Source organism: Lynx canadensis, chromosome C1 (genome assembly GCF_007474595.2).
Source record: "Lynx canadensis isolate LIC74 chromosome C1, mLynCan4.pri.v2, whole genome shotgun sequence".
NCBI classification, from domain to species: domain Eukaryota; kingdom Metazoa; phylum Chordata; class Mammalia; order Carnivora; family Felidae; genus Lynx; species Lynx canadensis.
This window is the reverse complement of record NC_044310.1, coordinates 211486125-211504062: the sequence shown is the minus strand read 5'-3', so window position 1 is coordinate 211504062 and position 17938 is coordinate 211486125. Positions and strand designations below refer to the sequence as shown.

At 41.3% G+C, this 17938-nt stretch overlaps 1 protein-coding gene across 1 annotated transcript in view; it reads left to right on the top strand.

Annotated features, from left to right (window-relative positions):
• Window positions 1–17938, top strand: part of DNER (delta/notch like EGF repeat containing) — a 186979-nt gene that overhangs the window by 53495 nt on the left and 115546 nt on the right. Inside the window, exon 8 of the mRNA XM_032594126.1 lies at window positions 17400–17553. Coding sequence (XP_032450017.1) covers window positions 17400–17553 — 154 coding nt within the window. The remainder of the gene's footprint in view (window positions 1–17399; window positions 17554–17938) is intronic.

The window sequence follows — 17938 nt, the reverse complement described above, 5'->3', positions numbered from 1 at the left end:
ATTGTATGGCCATGCCACGAGTTGTTTACCCATTTACCATTGATGGAAATTTGGATTGTTTTTCAGTTTGGGGCTATTGCGATAGTGCAGCTATGAACATGGGTGCCCAAGTATTGTGTTTGAGTCCCTGTTTTCAGTTCTTTTGAGTATATAGCTAAGGAGTAGAATCGCTGGGTTGTATGGTAATTCTGGTCAAGGCAGGGTTGGGCCCAGGATATCTGCTCAATCCCAGGTTATCCTTTGCCACCTTGGTTTATTTCTAGGGAATATATGGTAGAGAGGTTTAGAGCAGATGGTACCCTAATACTGCCTTGACTGGAAGCTGGCCAGGAACCTCTCACCTCTGTGACAAAGGGGCAAGACAGGCATCACCCCCCAGCTGTCACACTGTCATGAGCCATCCTATGGGTTTCTTCCTGCAGACTGTCTTTTCCTTGTCCTCCAAGAATAACCCCCAAGAAACTTGGCCCAAACCTGAATGTCTGTTACTCATCAGCAGCAGTGAACTCATCCCGTACTCAACTTCCTTTCACGTAATGGGCATTGGAAGCTAAGATCAGCATTTAATTGAGCCATAAGCATTGTTCTTCCCCAAGTTCACACTGGAGGAGAATTTCCAGTTTAATAATTCTGCAGTTACAAAGGATACTTCCAAGTCAATAAGGGGCAGAGGCGCTGGCTTCAGAGGGAATGAGAAAGCTCTCCCTGGAACCCAGCAGGTGCTCAGTGATGGATACACAGAGGGAGGCTACCGCAGGCCCCCAGGGGCCATTGCTGTGAAGGCAAGGACCCTCCTCTATATGACTTTAGGTGGTTTCCACACGATTCTGGCCTGAAAATTCAAGCCGTGTCTTAACCTTAGACAGAGCTGACTATGTGATATGTGCACGGGGATCTCATTTAGGGCTTGAGGGTGGAGGGAAGGGCGCAGAGAGTGCTGGGGTCACAGTCGTCCAGGAGTCCGCAGAGGTCATAGCAAATGTGGAATGTTCCAGCATTTTCCAGAATATAAAGATCATTAATTATGTAGGACATCAGAACCGTCGTTTATACATCTCGTTTTTGCAGTCCGCAACATTCTGGCAGGAAAGGGCAGGAAGAGGAAGCACATGAAGACAGAAAATACTGGTGGCAGCTTACACAGTGCCATTTATACATTCCATAAATAATTATGCGTGTGTGTCTAGATGTATATCTATGGAAAAACTTAAAAAGTTTCGCTTTTTCTCTCTTTATTTTATGTCTACATTGTAGTTTAATAGCTGCTCCCTTCCTAACTTTACTAAGATGATTTTGGTCTTTCTTTCCTACTTGCTTTTTTCATTTCTTCACATGCTTTCTTCATCACATTTTATTTACCTATATCCATTTTCTTTAAAACTACCTGGTCTCGATTTAATTTAGTATATACTGAAGAGCTGGTGAGCAAAGTACAAAAGGTAATCACCACCCAATAGTGCCAGTAACAAAAAGTCAAACAGAGCCATTACAAATCAAGCAAATTAACACAAGGGACATTAAAGGTCAGTGGAGACTGAAATATAACAGCAGTTGAAGTGGGGAGGAAGCCACCTGCTGAGGAAGTTTTGTAAGGGTCTGGAATGGAAAGAGAGCCTACAACAAGATGAGTGGCAAATGCCTCGGTTGGTTTGAACTTGGATTCAGTGAAGGGCAAGGCTGCCCCACAGGCCAAGGTCATAGACTGTGGGAACTCACAGTGTAATGTGATCACTTTTCTTCAAGTTGGAATTATCTTCATTGATGTTTCAACCAAAGCTTGCTGCTCTATTTTGGGGGTTTCTTTACACACGGAAGATTTGGGGGATTACAAAAAAAACGGTACCATGTTGTGATAGGTAACATCGAAAGCAGCTGCCAAATGTGACTTTTGCCTACAGGGCTTTTTCAGGTTGCTAAACTAAGTACAAATGTTAAGTATGAGCTTCCATATTTAGATTAGTACAATATTATACGTTCCATTTTCTACTGAAAGAACAATTCATTTTGCAATTAATCAGATAGACTCCATTAAATTCAGCTTGGTTGAAATTCACAGGATGGAGACGTGAGTTGCATTGCTGTGTCCTGATAGAAAGGATCTTCCGCTCACCACAGCCCTGTGATGTGGACATTTTCTTCACCCAAATTATTGGATGTGGATATAGAGTCTCTCGGGAATTAACTTACATGATTTCAGGAAAAGCTGAAATTTAGGAATTTTATAGTACTTCCATAGGCACTAACATTTAGCTTTGTTTAGAACGGTAAGGAGCATATGAAGGCATTATTTTTGTCATCTAGCTGGAGAGAGGACTCAAGGCTACGGCAAATACCCATGTGTTTAAAGAGAGCGGTTCCTGTATTGGGTCCAGACGATGTCAGTGTGGACTTGAGACCATTCTGATGACGTATGAGGCTTTGTGGCTCTGTGGCAGCCAGTAGACATGGAGGCAGATCAGGGGGGTCAAGGTCCGACCCTGCTACTCACTGGTGTTGAGTCACTTAATCCCCCCAGAGCCTTCTAGTCACAATGATGTGCAACTAGCACCTGTGAAGCACCTGTGAAGCTGAAATTAAATGGTCACTTGTGTCCAGGGGTTTTCAAATGGAGCCGGGAGGCCATTAAGGAGATGGGCCTTATCCCAATGATGGGGATGATGACAAGGCCCATGTCACAGGGCTGAGACACGAACAAGACCTGGCATTAGCACACATCCATATAGGAGCTGGAAGATGTCCTAATGGAAGGTGAAATGAGATCTTTTATGTGGAAGCATTTTGTAAAGTTCTTTACAAATAAAAGGTGGCACATACAATATGCAAACCAATGAAAATGCCCTTCGTTGCCTCCCATCGGCAGCCATTTTCCTGTGGCCCTTGCTGCCCTTGGCGCTCCAACCCTATTATCCTTGGAAGTTTCTGCTTCCACTCAGCCTGTTTTGAACTACCCAGGAACACTTCTGGCCTGCACAACAGGTTTTAGTTCACTTTAGTGGAAGTCATTTGGGGCTAGGCTCATGTTTAATTTCCTTCTCAGAGATCCAATTTTAAAGGATAATTGTTGGGACAAAGTTGATGCTAGAATTTCTGAATCCAAAGTCCCTAGCATATGCTTTATACATTATCGTTTTTGTTTTGTTTTGTTTTGAAAACCGGTGCTATGAACAAATAAATGTTGGTGCAGTTGGCCACAGAAATGGGCAATTGGCAGTTTGTCTGTTACTTTTATCCCATTGTTTTGAAGTGTTGCTTATTACTTAAATTTTTTCTTCAAATTTGTATTTAAATTCTAGCTAGGTAACATATAGTGTAACATTGGTTTCAGGGGTAGAATTTAGTGACTCTTCACTGTAGCTAAATGTATTTTTAATTTTGCAGTTAAAAACTAAAGCTGTTGACAAATACCAATTTTCGCCAGAAATGCTCATGAATATGTAATTGCTCCCCAAGGAGAACCTTGCCAAAAGGGTCTTCTAAAAAATAAGCAAAACCATGGTTATCAGCCAGCAGTAGTCGGAAGAAATAGATTTATTTTTAATTTTTTCTTTTGGAGGTCTCTACTTTTGAACTGAAGGTTCTTTATTTTTTAAAAAATGTTTTTAAAAAATAAAAGTAACTTGACACTGGTTTCATCTCGTTGCCCATGCTGTTGGACAGAAGGCCGTGGTCTGGGGGTGCTGTGCTGGTGTAAGATCCAAGGATATCTAGGGAGGTCTTTTCTTCTCCAATTCCCTTGACACACCATTCTGGAGGGATGCCTGGAATCCTGTTATTTGAGCTTGATTCCTGTGTAATAAAGGCATGATTTCCTATTTAAATGCAAATGTGCCTAAAATCGTATCAAGCTAAGGTTTTATCTATCATTAAAACTGAGTAACTTAGTTTAGTAAGGGGTTGGTTTTAGTAGGTGTGAGAATAGTAGATAATTCTAGGTGTTGGATATGAGAACAGGGAGCTAGGTTTGGGGAGGTGAGATTTGTCAGCAGATCTGAGCCCTGTGTTTGATTTTCATTTCTTCCCAGCTCTTAGACACAGGGAAGGCTGGTGGTATCTGAGCCAGTCATCTGAGACAGATGTTATGTTAAATAAATTGATCCGATGTCATAAATGACTTGGAGCCTTATACCATAGCAAAAGCTCATTTATGCATCCCTCAGAGAAGACAGGAATTTGGGCCAGCTGATAGGACTTTTTTTTTTTCTTTCCAACATAAGCATCTAAAAATTATAATTAGAAAACATTAGTTGAGATTGATTCCCATACTGAGGACTGTCCTCTGTGGTAGCCAGAGGACAAGGTGTATCGGCCTGTGTCAGAGCCCTGTTCACATGAAAGAGGAAATGAACTTAATGTTTTTTTTTTTGTTTTTTTTTTCTAGCACTTACATGGATCTGTGTTTAGCCCAGGGACTTCCACCTCTACATCCCCGGGACATGACATTTCATCATCCCCATCTGATAATGGGGGGATGGAGGCTTTAGGGAATTAACTGTGCATTTTCTTTTTCTCTGAAGAAAGAACCTCAAACCAATATCCTGTTCTAAGAATCCTACATGAATCATGCCAGCATCAAAATGGTTAAAATATGATACATTAACCAAGTAAGTTTGAAAGGAAGATATGAGCAGTGTTAATGTTCCTATACTCAAAATTTGTATGCAGACTTTTCTTTCTTACTCAGAATTGGAGGATTAAATTATTACATGGAAGAGATCATTTCATGTTAATATTACAGATTAATAAAAATAAGTTGAAAGCAAGCAAGATTCATCCTGCTTGTGAACTTAACTAATTCTTTTGCCACCCTGAGTTAGATATTTTGATGAGTTTCTTCTGGAAATTATTAGAATGATTCTTTTCTAATTATCTTGGAGAAACACATTTATTAGATATAACCTGCCTTTTTTCTCAGTATTAAAATGATGAAAGCAACAAATGTTTAATGAGATAAGATTTAATTAAAATGAATGATAGGACCTTCCCATCTTTGCTGGTTTCACTTCAATTTGTGTGCCTTTAAATTCAATAAAGTGAGAAATGCATTTGTTAAATCAGGGACTCTACGTAAAATCTTTCACAATAAAATGAAAAGATAGTTGTCGGGTTTTTTTTTTTTTTTTCCTTTCCGAATACTGAGGAAATGTTTTTAGTCAAATTCCATGGTATCGGGGACAGAACTTTTGGAATTTAGGGTATGATACTTAATATTCAAGATTTACATGTTCTTTCCTTTCTCCCTCCCTCCCTCTCTTTTTCTTTTTCTTTCTTTCTTTCTTTCTTTCTTTCTTTCTTTCTTTCTTTCTTTCTTTCTATGAAATTTGTTGTCAAATTCGTTTTCATACAACACCCAGTGTACATCCCAACAGGTGCCCTCCTCAAGCCCATCACCCACTTTCCCCTCCCTCCCACCCCCATCAACCCTCAGTTTATTCTGAGTTTTTAAGAGTCTCTTATGGTTTGCCTCCCTCCCTCTCTAACATTTTTTTCCCTTCCCCTCCCCCATGGTCTTCTGTTAATTTTCTCAGGATCCGCATAAGAGTGAAAACATATGGTATCTGTCTTTCTCTGTATGACTTATTTCACTTAGCATAACACTCTCCAGTTCCATCCACATTGATACAAAAGGCCATATTTCATTCTTTCTCAGTGCCACGTAGTATTCCATTGTGTATATAAACCACAACTTCTTTATTCATTCATCAGTGGATGGACATTTAGGCTCTTTCCATAATTTGGCTATTGTTGAAAGTGCTGCTTATAAACATTGGGGTACAAGTGCTCCTATACATCAGCACTCCTGTATCCCTTGGGTAAATTCCTAGCAGTGCTATTGCTGGGTCATAGAGTAGATCTATTTTTAATTTTTTGAGGAACCTCCACACTGTTTTCCAGAGTGGCTGCACCAGTTTGCATTCCCACCAACAGTGCAAGAGGGTTCCCATTTCTCCACATCCTCTCCAGCATCTATAGTCTCCTGATTTGTTCATTTTAACCACTCTGACTACATGTACATTCTTATTTCAATAGGAGAGAAGGGGCTGAACAATCGCCTTCACCTTGCACAAGGAAGGCTGAACTGATGCTTTACATCAGCTCTGCTGTGTTTTGCTTATTTGTTCAACATCTCTCTTGGATTGGGTTTGAGCCTATCCACAAGAATACATAAACTACTAAACAACCTTATAGAGGAGGAGGAACACAGATGTGAGGATGGAGGCAAAGAAGAATTACAGGTCCCCTAAGAAAATAAAGCTAGGCTAGTGGTCCATGTACAGGGGAAGACCCGTGTACTGCTAAAGATTAGAACTGGGGCACACATGTATTTGTTAGCCATGGCCCATGAATGTAATCCACCACATATGTGAAGGGCCCAACAGGAAGGAAGAGAAACAGGGAAACAGAAGGATAAAGAGAGAAGAAAGAAGGTTAAGAACCACACATCAGAGAGTATCCGACAGGAGCCCTGTCATTAAGGTGAATGTCACACAGGTGGACTATCTCCCCATCTCTGGACTTTGAGTGTCAGACGGTGACAAGGGTCTTGAGCCCTCCATGGCTCATCCCCAAAAGGACAAAAGCTGCCACTCAGGACCGACCTAAGGATAGACCCAGAGCAGTTGGAGTGTTTGAAACAGTCAGGACAGGGAACTTGGGTTTTCTCTGTACGGGAGCAGGTGTTGCACCTTTTACCTGGGCCAGATACAGGCTGCCCCTGTGTGGTCACCACATCCATTTGAGCACTTGACCTTCCCAAGACTTGTGAATGGTCGGTGTGATCTTAATGGGAAAAAAGAGACTGGGTGTTTTGATGATCTTACCGAAGCCTGATTTCTTCCTCCCTCTCTCCCTTTGAACATCTTGTAGTTTCTGCTTTGAGTAATTTTTATTTTTGAAAACTTTTTTTTTTCTTTCTGAAATTAAAAAAAAAAATTACATCCAGGTTAGTTACCATATAGAGCAATAATGATTTCAGGAGTAGACTCCAGTGATTTGTCCCCTACATATAACACCCTGTGCTCATCCTAGCAAGTGTCCTCCTTAATTAATGTCCCTTGCCCATTTAGCCCATTCTCCACCCAGAACCCCTCCATCAACCTTCAGTTCTCTGTATTTAAGAATCTCTTATAGTTTGTCCCCCTCCCTGTTTTTATATTATTTTTGGTTCCCTTCCCTTATGTTCATCGGTTTTGTATTTTAAATTCCACATATGGGTGAAGCCATATGACATTTGTCTTTCTCTGACTAATTTTGCTTAGCATAATACACTCTAGTTCCATCCACATTGTTGCAAATGGCAAGATTTCATTCCACATACATCTTCTTTATCCATTCATTAATCGATGGACATTTGGGTTCTTTCCATCCTTTGGCTATTGTTGATAGTGCTGCTCTAAACATGGGGGTGCATGTGTCCCTTCGAAACAGCACACCTGTATCCTTTGGATAAATACCTAGTATTGCAATTGCCAGGTCGTAGGGTAGTTCTATTTTTAGTTTCTTGAGGAACTTTCATTCTGTTTTCCAGAATGGCTGCACCAGTTTGCATTCCCACCAGCAGTACAAAAGAGATCCTCTTTCTCTGCATCCTCACCAACATCTGTTGTTGCCTGAGTTGTTAATTTTAGCCATTCTGACAGGTGTGAGATGGTACCTCATTGTGGTTTTGATTTGTATTTTCCTGATGAGGAGTGATGTTGAGCATCTTTTCATGTGTCTATTGACCATCCGGATGTCTTCTTTGGAAAAGTGTCTATTCATGTCTTTTGCCCATTTCCTCAATGGATTATTTGTTTTTGAGTGTTGAGTTTGATAAGTTCTTTATAGATTTTGGATACTAACCCTTTATCTGATACGTCATTCGCAAATATCTTCTCCCATTCCATTGGTTGCCTTTTAGTTTTGCTGATTATTTCCTTTGCCGTGCAGAAGCTTTTTATCTTGATGAGGTCCCAGTAGTTCATTTTTGCTTTTCTTTCCCTTGCCTCTGGTGACATGTTGAGTAAGAAGTTGCTGTGGCTGAGGTCAAAGAGGTTTTGCTTGCCTAAGCCTGATTTCTAATCTCTGCTTATATCAAATCTCACTTGTGATTTTATTTGATTTTCATCACCTCAGACAGAAACAGGGACAAGTCAACTACTTATTCATCCTGTTTTACTGATACAGTTATTTTATTTGCAAGTCTTAGACTTCTCAGTTTTTAGAACCGGGAGATCGTAGATTTCTGTTGTCTAAGCCACCCAGTCTGTGGCCCTTTGTTATGGCAGCCCTGGCACATTCATGCCATGAGAGTAGGAAAGAAACCCATGAGGTGGTTGTCAGCACCCCAGGGTGGCATGAAATCACCTGCAGGAAGATAGTGGCAGTGAGGATTTGTGGCCTCATGGGACTGCAACCGAGGTGCATCAGATCTAAGATTTCAAGAGGCCTTGGAGGTCGTCCCCTTCAAATTCCCACCTGGTGCATAGATGCTTCTGTCATCCCCCTTTTCAGAATGGTGTTTGATCCTCACCCCTCATACTTTGTAACTTGATTCCTTGCATTTATGAATATCTTAAATTGTAAGAATGTCTTTGCAGTGAGACTGAATCTGCCTCCCGTGGCCTCTGAGGGGCTGTGTGACCTTGAGCAAACTACTTACATTTTCTGAACTGTTTCTTATTGGTGAAATAGAAAAATTATTCTGATCTTACAAGACTGTTGGGAGGATTAAGTGGCTCTTCAGCATATGGTTCTTGGCATATAGTGGGGTCTTTTTTTCAGTAGATGGTTGTTGGGTACCCTGCCCTGTCTCCGTCGGCTTCCTATCCGCAGAAGTTACCACTGGTTGAACATCTTCGCTTTACATTTAAAAATGTAACTCAAAGTGGGTTTTCCATCTGAGGTAGCTTGAGGAAGATGTTACAGGATTGGTCTTTATTTTTCAATGAGTCCTTCTTCTCATCAATAATTTATACCTCAAAATGTCCTTTTTATTAAAGCTTTTTCTTTACCATTTTCTTTTCATGTAACAAAAGAAATAACTAGAAGACTAGATGAAATTTTAAGATAATTAGAATGGTATCTCATTTACTTGTGGGATCAGCCTGTTACCCCTCCCCCCCCCCCCAGGGAAATTCAATACAAGATGAATTTTCAGTGACTTTTTTTTAAAGTCAAACTTTACATTTGCTAATGGATTATAACTTTTCATCAAATAAATGCACAGATACTGATGAGCTGAAGATCCAGGCTGATTCCATTGAAATCTTATGCTTAATTACAGCCATGCTCAAAGTGCTGAGAACACAGAAGTTGCCAGGATATGGTTAGAAACTGCTTTTGAATGTCTCCATTCTGCCAATCCATATATCCACTTTTAGAGAGAAAGCCTTTTACAAAATTTCCTGAAAGAAATTACTTCTTCTCCCTTGAGGTAATAAAATAAACAGCAGTGTCCTTTGGAAGGAAGAGCAGGGCTCTCATTTATTATTTTTCCTATTTTTCAGAATTTAACATTTAAGCCAAAGAAATGAATTCTAGGAATTCTGAATGGTCAAGTTGAATTTAAGAGGAGATGAGATGAAGAGTGGGAGCGGGAGGGAGGGAGGGAGGGCGGGAGGGAGGGAGGGAGGGGAGGGAGAGGGAGGGAGGGAGGAGGGAGGGAGGGAGGGAGGGGAGGGAAGAAGGATAAGGAAGGAAGGACAGGAGAGGAAGGAAGGAGGAATGAAGGAAGGAAAAGAGGAGCAAGAAGAAAGATGAGAAAGGACGGAAGACCCTCGTCTCTATTTCTTCTTCCTTCCTCCCTCCCTCCCTCCCATCTTCCTTCCTTCCTTCCTTCCTTCCTTCCTTCCTTCCTTCCTTCCTTCCTTCTTACCTTCCTGAGAGAGAGAGAGAGTGAGCAAGGGAGGGGCAGAGAGAGGATCCCAAGCAGGCTTCATGCCGAGTGCAGGGCCCAACTTGGGGCTCCATCTCATGACTGTGAGATCATGACCAGAGCCTGAATTGAGTCGGACGCTTAACTAGCTGAGCCACACAGGTGCCCCGATCTGCATGTTTTCCAAGCTTACTTTTTGTATTTAAATAAGCTGCTGTGTTTGAGATGAATGAACCCAAATAGAAGAGCAATAGTATGTCTGAGGATAATGACAAATAAGATTGTGAGCCATAAGCAAACTCAAGCATATTGTTTAAATTATATGTGTAATGAATGAGCAGTAAGACCCAGCCAATAGACAAAAATTTTAAAAATGTAATTCATAGTGAGTTTCCCTTTGAGATAGCTTACTGTGTTCCCAGCAGGAGGCAACACTTTGTCTCTATGGCTGGGCTCCAGGGGTCTGTGTGTGGCCTGGGCTCAAAAAAAGGCATGTGTAGGGATTTTTATATCATAATAAGCATTCTCAGGTAGTCTCTTAAATTTTACATCCAGATAATCATTTCTGCCTCTTGAAATACCAAATCTGGGTTTAGTAAAAGGCTAATTCTACTTGTCTAAAAGAGCATGCTAGACTAGTGTTCTGAGCCTTCAGTTATAGCTCACCTATGCTTAACCAAACAAAAATGTGTGCTATGGTTGATCCTTTTAATCTAAGTTTTAGTGTTTGTCAGCTATGTGTTTTCAGACCCAAACGACCATCCAGTCAGATTCCTAGGAGCTGGAATAATAGGTCCTTGGCTGAGGACCGCCAGGATGAGGCTTCTGTGGCTTCCATGTCCACAGATTCAGAGTCAGTGCATTTTGGGGGTGATGGGACAGCTCAGGCTGGAATCTGAGCCCTCCTGGGTCTCCTTTTCCTAAAGTGCACTCACGGCAGTGTAAGCTCTCTGCAAGAGGGTCTACAGAGATCCCCTACTCAGGGAATCATTTTCATGGACAGTTGCACTTGGGCTCCCTCATTAACCAGGAGCAGAAAGATTCCAGAGATTTCTCTTGCTAGGAAACAGACTCTACTTCCTGACCCTGCCAGCGTCTAGAGAACTGGTTTAGAGAGGTCTTCTCTAAGCAGGAATTGCTCTCCTGTTGGAGCCCTGGGCTGGGTGTGCCCTGCTCCTGACCTCTGTGTGCTGGGGAAGCTGAGAGGCAGGCCCGCCTTCCCCCGCGCAGGATTGGCTGAGCTACTCTTCCAGAAGACTCTGCTGTTTAGAGGGAATCTGTGACATGATTCATGTTGTCCACAGAAGAAAGCATGCATGTCAGTCTAGGGCAAGGGGTGCTTCTCCTGGTGTTCTGGATAGGAAATCAGTTTCTGGAGTGGGACCTCACACGTGGAGGACTCAGTGATGTGCACACAATGTTCTCCACAGCATCCCTACCGTAAAGGCACTAGCAGATTGCACAGGGAGGATCCGGACACGTGATACGGAGTGTGATTCTCATTTGCCAAAGTTGTGTCTTTCCTTCCTTGAGACTCAGCCAGATGCTTACATAAAAACAACAGAAGTTCTTTTTTTTCTTCCTAAATGTTTATTTATTTATTTTTGAGAGCGAGTGTGAGCAGGGGAGGGGCAGAGAGAGAAAGAGAGAATCTGAAGCAGGCTCTGTGCTATTAGCACAGCGCAGAGCCTAATGTGGGGCTCAAACTCACAAACCATGAGATCATGCCCTGAGCTGAAGTTGGATGCTTAACCAACCAAGTCACCCAGGTGCCCCCAAAACAACAAAATTTCTTTTTTTTTATTAAAAAAAATTTTTTTTAATGTTTTTATTTATTTTTGAGACAGAGACAGAGCATGAACAGGGGAGGGGCAGAGAGAGAGGGAGACACAGAATCCGAAGCAGGCTCCAGGCTCTGAGCTGTCAGCACAGAGCCCGACGTGGGGCTCGAACTCACAGACTGTGAGATCATGACCTGAGCCGAAGTCGGACGCTTAACCGACTGAGCCACCCAGGTGCCCCCCAACAAAATTTCTTACTGTGGAGATTTTTGAACATTTATAAAAGTGAGAGTAATTTGGCAAACCACCATGTCTGTGTCTCCTTTTTCCAACAACTAGCGGTTCATTAGCTAGAGTTTTGACCTTGCAGATGTTCATACATTTCACTGCGAATAGCCCAGATGTTGTTTGCAACCAGACTGGTCCCTGATGGAAGTGGAAATTAGTCCAGGGAGTCTTTGGCCAGGAGTGGCTCAAATAATCTCCTTTCCATTTTCAGGGGTTTAGGGGCCCATTAGTCACCTTTTGGCTTGGGACTTATCCCCCAACTTCTGTCCCAGTATCCCCTGGAGTAAGAATGTGTGGATTATGGCTGTGATGCCATCTTAGCAGAACGCAAGACCCTCAGAGATAGACAAGGAAGTAGAAGACCCCTTACTTGCACAGAAATGTCCTTCAAGGCTACCCTCAGACAGCCTGTTAGGAAGTCAGCTCAATTCAGTGAACACTCAGGCATCTATTATGTATGAGTAACTAAAGTTCTAGATGTCAAGGACCTCCAATTCTGGTGAAGAATTTTCTAATCAAAGTTTTCAAGTGTGTCCATGAGTGATGAGGCACTTTATGTACAAGAGATACTTTCAGCCCTCAGGATGGATATTTTTACTCTATTTTGAAGCCTCATTTGAATAAATTTGGCATTATTCTTAAGACTAAGAGAAATTAGAATCAGCGAATCAAAAGGACGATCATGCTGATAAGGAAGGCGGCCAGACGGCAAGAGAGGAGGTAGACAAACCAGACAATCTGGAGCAAGAACCAAAATACCACAGTTGTTGGGGTTATTTTTAGAGTCAGGGTGAAGGGCGCCCCACATGCACTTGGGATACACAGACCATCTTGGTGATGATAGGACAATATCCAGCTATGAGTGGAAAAGGTTTGGAATCGATGATGCAGGTTTAAGCCTTGACCTTATACTTGCTGGCTGGGACACCTTCCAGAATGTATCTGTCCTCTCTGTTGAGTCTGTTAAGTTCCTAAAATAGGTTTGATAATAGCCACCTGACAGATGTGGTGAAGATTAATGAGGAAATTCAATGTAAGCAAGCTCTATAAACAATGAGATTCACTGTCTAGTCAGCTGGGACTTTTATGTTCATGCTGATATCACTGGGGCACCAAAAAGAGATAAGTGTGTTTTCTGTGTACTTTGTTTAAGGGAGGGTAAAGTAGAACGATGAATTCCGATTCCTGACAGAGAGAGAGAAAGCTCTTCGGAAAACGTGTCTCTGTGGGATCATTTGTTCATGACAATTAGGCTTTACTGAGAAGTGAAAATTGCAGAGAATGAGACAGAAAAAGGAGATGGGGCTAGATTGCCAAGGGCGTTCTGTGCCTTGCTGGGGAATATGGGCTTATCAGACATTTGACTCCATGTTTCATAAAGTTGGAATATTAAAAAATACAAAAAAAAATAAGTCAGAGTCAGTGAAGATCTAAGTTAGAATGCAATATCCAAGTCAGGAAGAGGAAGTAGCCATACAGGTCACAGAACCCTAGGTGGGTGTTCAAGGTGAACTTGCCGTAGACAGAGCATACTACAGCCAAATCAAAAAGGAGGAAACCTGGGCAGTCACATGGTCCGTGTTGTTCACGAGGACAAAACATCAGCTCTCACCACTAGCATAACTTTTACTGGCACTTAAATGAGCGAATTTTCCTGGGCAGGACTTTATAAAGGAGGCACCAAGTGATGTATGGCACAAAATGTTCTCACCAGAGTCCTTTCGGAAAATACGATAATAGGAGGTTTAAGAGGGATGTTTCTTATAGGGACCTTCTCTTCCTCTTCCCTACTTTATTTTTCCCCGTGGCATTTATCACCTCATTCACTACATTGTTTACCTGTTTGTTTTATTTATTGTCAGCCACAGTACACTAGATGATAATTTCTAAGAGATAGTCCTCTGCATGTTTATGCTTCCAGGACCAAGGACAGTGCCCGTGTGGATGAATAGATGAATGCAGGTGTGACAGAAGCTTTTTAAACCTGGACCTTTTCAAAGTGAGCTTCCTCCCACTTAGAAAGTTTCATTAATGCACAAATGGAATATTTGACTTCAAACTGTTGAGGAAAATTGAGACTGCACTGGGCTTTGAAATTAATCTCTTTTCATTTTACTTGAAAAGTCCTTTTACGTAGAACTACACAATAACTTTGCAAGGAAATATCTTTCTGTAATTTCGCTAACCGACTACTTTTAAGTAAGTCCGTTTTGCCTTTTGTGCTGGTTAAGTGAGTTGGACCTAATTAGTGATATTATAGTGGGTGAAACTTCTCAAGGTTGGTGTAACAGTTTACAGCTTTCACTGATCACTGGTTTCCACAGCAAATATGCCAACAACGTAGTTTCCTAGTACACATTCATGCTTCTTACAAATCAAGTCTTGCAAGTAGTACAACAGACCTCTCAATATAGGAAAGCTGGTTGTTCTTAGAAGATAGACTTAGGAAGAAATCTAATGTTATGGACGTATGATACAGAATACATAAAAACCTCACTAACATCTTGTGGTCATGGGTATGTAAACATTTCTTAATCTTCTTCCTGATCCATCAGCCAAAGTTTAAGAATCAATTCTGTGGTTTTTCTTGGTCAAAAACCATTGTTTCAACAGTTTCTTGAAGTTTCTTTCCAGCTTTCTGCTGAAAACAAAGCAAAACAAAATGTGCGGCTTCTGTTTTAGCTTTAGAGTCAATCAAAGATAACTTGAAGATATTTGATTTGGGGCTTTTAATAGTTTATTTCCACCAGCAACATATTTTCCATGGGACACAACAGAAGAGTTATATGCAAACTACATCCCCCAAATAGCCAAGGAAATTGATCTGTAACGTGGAACTTCTGGATACAAACCAAGTAAATTTTAGAAGACAGCTGCCAGAAATAATGACACATAATAATTTATTATGATGCTGAAACCCATTTCGGAATTGTATGAGCTGGACACGCACAGTGTTTACATTTCAAAGGCAGTCGTAAATCCACAGATGCACAAAGAGCTCAAGACACATCTCTGAAGATATCCAAGGTGCGTTGTGTTGCACATTTGGACAAGGACAAGATTTTCCTTAGCAGATAGTTCTAGAAAAAGAGTTTCCTATTTACAAGGCTGCCTTTCTCACAGTCCTTGATGCAACTTCTCCCAGCTTCCAACTATAGAGTCTGTGCAAACACACACAAAGGGAAGAAAACTCACAGTATCATGAGAAACCAGACAAGAAGTCAACTGTTGCTACAGGCAGAGGGAATTTTCCATTTGCCCCAAAGAGGTGTGAGAGAGGATGGAAACAGAAGGCAGAAAATTTAACTCTAACGTAAGAAGAAAAGCCATTGCTTTTATTCTACTTGTTCTGGTTTCTAACATATAATTGAAGAATGCATTCTGAAACTTAAAAAGAGTTGATTATGCAGATTACAAGGATTTCTCATATCCCCTTAACGAAAACGCATTCAATTAACAAAAGAAACACACCTACATAAAACCTGGCAGTTTGGTCCAGCTAAATGTCATGTTTGACCGTCTGGCCTCTTGCTTGGTTGCTGAGGTCAGGGGTCCATCCACTCCTGGTTTGGTCACTTTTGGTGAGGAGCATCTTATTATGGTATAAACTATGATCTCACTGTGCACAGGACAGCCTTTCTTAGAAAAAGAGTCTGTTGGGATGGGGCAGGTTAAATGGAAAGCGCTCAAAGTATAGCTCCAAATAGAATGCATCCATAACACAAGTTTGCATAATGCCTCTGGGGTGTTCCTTCTAGGAATGCAAGGTGGGGTGAGGAGTAGGGCATTTGAACATTCACAGATTGCTAGGTCAAAGACTGAAAGAAAGAGATTATTGTTTTTTAAGAAGCTAAAATGGCATTTGATACAATTAAGTCATTGTTCCAGTTTTCTACTTAGTGGTAAATTCTGCAGACCTCCCTTCGAAATCACGCTTATTCTAGAAGAGCCACCAATGCAACGGTGAGGACTGGAGAAGGGAAGGGGGCATTATCATTATTTGCAACTGATATGCACTTTGGGGCAGGGTTGTTTTATCTAAAAAAAACCCAAGAGGATCAAATAAAAGCTCTGATCTGTAGTGAGAGCTCAGCATGATGGCCAGTAATATAACTGTAGCATTTTACATGTCAGTAAAAACCGCTAAGAAGTATGATGGGTATTATCAGAAAAGGATGAGGAGAATGTTTTGTAGCTCATTAACGGTAGCTACAAAGAAATCTAAATATGCAGTAGTACATGTATCAAGAAATGGGCAAGAACTATTAAACTTGATTGAGAGGCAAATATATACATATATATTAAAGAGAGGAATGGAGACGTTTCCTCCTTCAGGAGGAAGGAAGGCACCGTGGTGTGCTTGGGGGTCAGGGACCTGGGTGGGGATTCTGAGTTAATAACACCTGGAGAAGAGGGAAGAGTCTCTCTCTGAGATTGGAGGCAGAGGGCTGGGACTGGGGAGGAGGAGGTGAGAAGAAGGGCGGGCTTGGGAGGGTCTGTGGGTGGGGCTTTGGATGGGTAGATATTTGAACACCTGCCTCACGTAGGGGCTTGGGGAATGCTGGGAAGGTGCTTTTTTCTGTTTTGTTTTGAGTTTTTGTAAGTAGTAAGCTTTGCTCATACATTGTTCCTTTGTTTCCTCCATTCCCCTCTTCATGAAGATCTGCAGTAACAACATACGTTGCTTCACACGGGACTTGGGGCCAGATTAGTGTTTCTTTTAGATGGTTGCCACCTTCAGGCACTAAGGCCTTAAGAAGAGAGCAGGAGGGCTCGGTTTTACTTGGATTTTACAACTCTCTCAGAAATGAAGCTCCCAACCAAATGTAGTGCTCTGAGTTAATGGTCTTGTTACCAAGATAGCAGTGATATAAACCAAACAAAAAGTTTACTTGGATTATACTCCTTTTCTTTTCCCTTGCTCTCAGATCATCTGCATAGCTGTACATTGAGGCTAATTTACAGGGTGATTCAGTAAATTCTTTCAGTGCTCTGGAAGGTGGTCAGAGTAGGACATTTGATGATGTTTTTGTTTTTGTTTTTTTTTGTTGCAAGTGCTGACTGTGCTGAAGGATTTTAGCTGGTTGGCATGACATCTGATTTAATGGCTATAGCACAATGTATCTGCTCTAGCAAAACTGTCATTTCCATGTCAGGTCAGCAAAACTTCATTTTTGCTTAAAATACAGTTATCTTTTCCACTCCTATTTTTAGTAAGATTGAAAATGGTTGGGATAAATATCAATAAAAAAGAATGAGAAAAGTAAATGTTTGAAATTAAAATGTAAGGACATACATACAGTATCTCTCAAAGCTATGATTGTAATCAGATCAAAATATAAGTGATGTGATGAAAACATTCAGTATTGGTGTAATTATAAAAAGAAGCCGTGCCTTTGAACTTTGAATTACATTTTAGAGCCAAAGCATACATTTTAGAGGACTCAGGTAACATATATGATATGTTTGTGTTTCAGGCAACTTTCTCCTGTAGCTGTGATGATCAGTATGTGGGCACTTTCTGTGAAGAATTTGATGCTTGCCAGAGGGAGCCTTGCCAGAACAACGCCAGCTGCATAGATGCAAATGAAAAACAAGACGGGAGCAATTTCACCTGCGTCTGCCTTGCTGGTATGATTTCCATAGATAATGGTTACTACCTATCTCTCTGTAGAATATACACATTAATTAAGGACGCGTAAGCAACGCATTGTCCAGCTGTTAGACAAGGCAACTTGAAGATCTCACTTGATGCTATCGATGTGTGCTTCATTTGAAGAAGGATGGAAGAAGGAAATCCACATGGGGATAGACATTATTGTTCCTTGGCTCGCTTTCTGACATTAGGATGCTTCTGTCTTAGCGGTCCTCCGTTTTTGTTCCGGGATAATGATATGCTTGGTCAAAGAGAGGTCTGGACATTTCAGAAACAATCCTGCAAATACACACTGAGTGTAGACTGGGACTGTGCTGGGTGATTATGCTTAGTAACAAGAAAAATCTAGAATAAACTGTG